General features: G+C 38.7%; 1 protein-coding gene across 1 annotated transcript in view; it reads left to right on the forward strand.

The window, feature by feature from the left end:
• LOC119581174 (alpha-L-fucosidase-like) overlaps positions 1–1626 on the forward strand; it is a 4196-nt gene extending 2570 nt beyond the window's left edge. Inside the window, exons 6-9 of the mRNA XM_037929562.1 lie at positions 80–220; positions 754–916; positions 1020–1158; positions 1296–1626. Coding sequence (XP_037785490.1) covers positions 80–220; positions 754–916; positions 1020–1158; positions 1296–1400 — 548 coding nt within the window. The 3' untranslated portion in view covers positions 1401–1626. The remainder of the gene's footprint in view (positions 1–79; positions 221–753; positions 917–1019; positions 1159–1295) is intronic.
• Positions 1627–2500: the final 874 nt, after the last annotated feature.

Genomic DNA, 2500 nt, shown 5'->3' on the forward strand with positions numbered 1-2500 from the left:
CTAAGTGAACTTAATTATAACGACACGCACACTGCACGCTTTTCTCAGAATTAATTCAATAAGCACTGTCGTGTCCCAGGTGTGCTTCTGCCCCATAAGTGGGAGAACGCCATGACTCTGGACAAGAAGTCGTGGGGCTACCGCCGTAATGCTCCAGTGGGCGACTACCTCTCCATTCACGACCTCATCACGACTCTCGCTCAGACCATCAGCTGTGGTGGTAAGTGATTAGGTCTAAATAAGTAAGGGCATCTCATTCCTTCTCCCGAAGCAGTTCAACCTGTGCAGGTTCCCACACTATTGAGGGCAAGGGGTTCAGGTTTGCCCATGGCATCATTCTCACCTCATCCCATTTCACGGCGTCATCTCGCGTATGCTACCATCTGATTCTCAGTTCCTATAGCACTAATAATGAATATAAATTAAGTTATTATCTTTAGAATGTCCTTGAAGTCAATGAGTGATGTTTTTTTTTTATTTCAAATGCTCGAACACGCATTTTCTAAATATAGGACCCCAATGCTGTATAAGGCTACAGCCATTATCTCCCTCCACGCCTGAGCTGTGCTGTGGCTGACCTGAGCCGACCTTACTTATTGAAAACTTGGTTTCGTATCTTCAAGACACTGTGGTTGCCGAAAATATGTCCGTAGGATCTAAAACAGTGTTCCCTCTGACTCGTATCTTCAAGCCGCTGTGGTTGCCGAAAATATGTCCGTATAATCTAAAACAGTGTTCCCTCTGACTCGACAGGCAACTTGCTGGTCAACGTGGGTCCCACGCACGAGGGGCGTCTCCCTGTCATCATGGAGGAGCGCCTTCGGCAACTCGGCTCGTGGCTCGATGTCAATGGCCAGGCTGTGTACGACTCCGTTCCCTGGAAGCATCAGAATGACACATTCACGCCCGGAGTTTGGTGAGTCTAGGAACAAACGAACCGCGTAACATCTATTTTCATTTTATTTTCTTGTTAGCCAGCCACCTCTGTTTAAAAGTTAATTTCAGCTCCTCTTCCACAGGTACACAAGCAAAGATGACCTGGTTTATGGGATAGTGCTGACCTGGCCCAAACAAAACAAACTGACCCTCGGTGCCGTGACCTCGGCCAAGGACGTGAAGCTGCTGGGCTACAACGATCCCCAACTTCCTGTTCTTCAGGTGAACGCTTCTTTCTTTCCCTGTCTGGTGGGCCAAGGTTAGGGCTTGAACACAATATAAATCTTACTGGACTTTCTTCACGATTTTAACAGGCCGACGGCTCCTCAACTAATTCTAACTTTCTTTTTGTTTGACAGGTAAGGTCTGTAGGGGCAGGAATTCAGGTGACTTTCCCGCCCATGTCGGAAGTGTCGAGCCAGTGGGCGTGGGTGCTGGTCATGTCGGCCGTGACGCCGGCCTAGACGATTCCTTCTGCGTCTGGATGAAAGGACCTCTCCACGTGGCTCTCTTCAGGATTTCGTATCGTGTATCGCTATGAGGAGGCGCGCGATGCAGTGAAGAGAAATTGGTTATTTTTTATCACTCATTATAGGCTGGCTAATATTAATTTTCATTGTGTAAGCGGTGTTATATGATTCAAGGAGTCGAATTAATTTGCTGTGAGAAAAATAAAAATAGGAAAAAAAATGCGTTTCTTTACCCATTAAAATTTTCTTCGCTATGTCACCACACACATATATATACACATATATGTGTATATATATACATATGCACACACATATATATATAGATGTAGATATAAATATATACATAAATACACACACACATGTATGATATATATATATATATATATATGTATATATATATATATATATATATATATATATATATATATATATATATATATATTTATATACACATATTTTTATCTATCTATATTTCTGTATCTATCTATCTATATGTGTGTGTGTGTGTGCGCAGACATATATGTATATATGTGTGTGTGTGTTTGTGTGTGTGTATGTATGTATGTGTGTGTGTGCGTGTGTGTGTTCATATATATGCATATATACATGCTTTACAAACACACACACATATATATATGTATATATATAAAGCATATATATATATATTTATATACACATATTTTTATCTATCTATATTTCTGTATCTATCTATCTATATGTGTGTGTGTGTGTGCGCAGACATATATGTATATATGTGTGTGTGTATGTATGTATGTATGTGTGTGTGTGCGTGTGTGTGTTCATATATATGCATATATACATGCTTTACAAACACACACACATATATATATGTATATATATAAAGCATATATATATATATATATATATATATATATATATATATATATATATATATATATATATATATATATATATATATATATATGTGTGTGTGTGTGTGTGTGTGTATGCATATATACATGCTTTATATATATGTATATATACATATGTATGTATATATATAAAGCATATATATATATATATGTGTGTGTATGTATGTATGTATGTGTGTGTGTATGTACTTGCATACAGAC

This window comes from Penaeus monodon, chromosome 14, assembly GCF_015228065.2.
Source record: "Penaeus monodon isolate SGIC_2016 chromosome 14, NSTDA_Pmon_1, whole genome shotgun sequence".
Lineage (NCBI taxonomy): Eukaryota > Metazoa > Arthropoda > Malacostraca > Decapoda > Penaeidae > Penaeus > Penaeus monodon.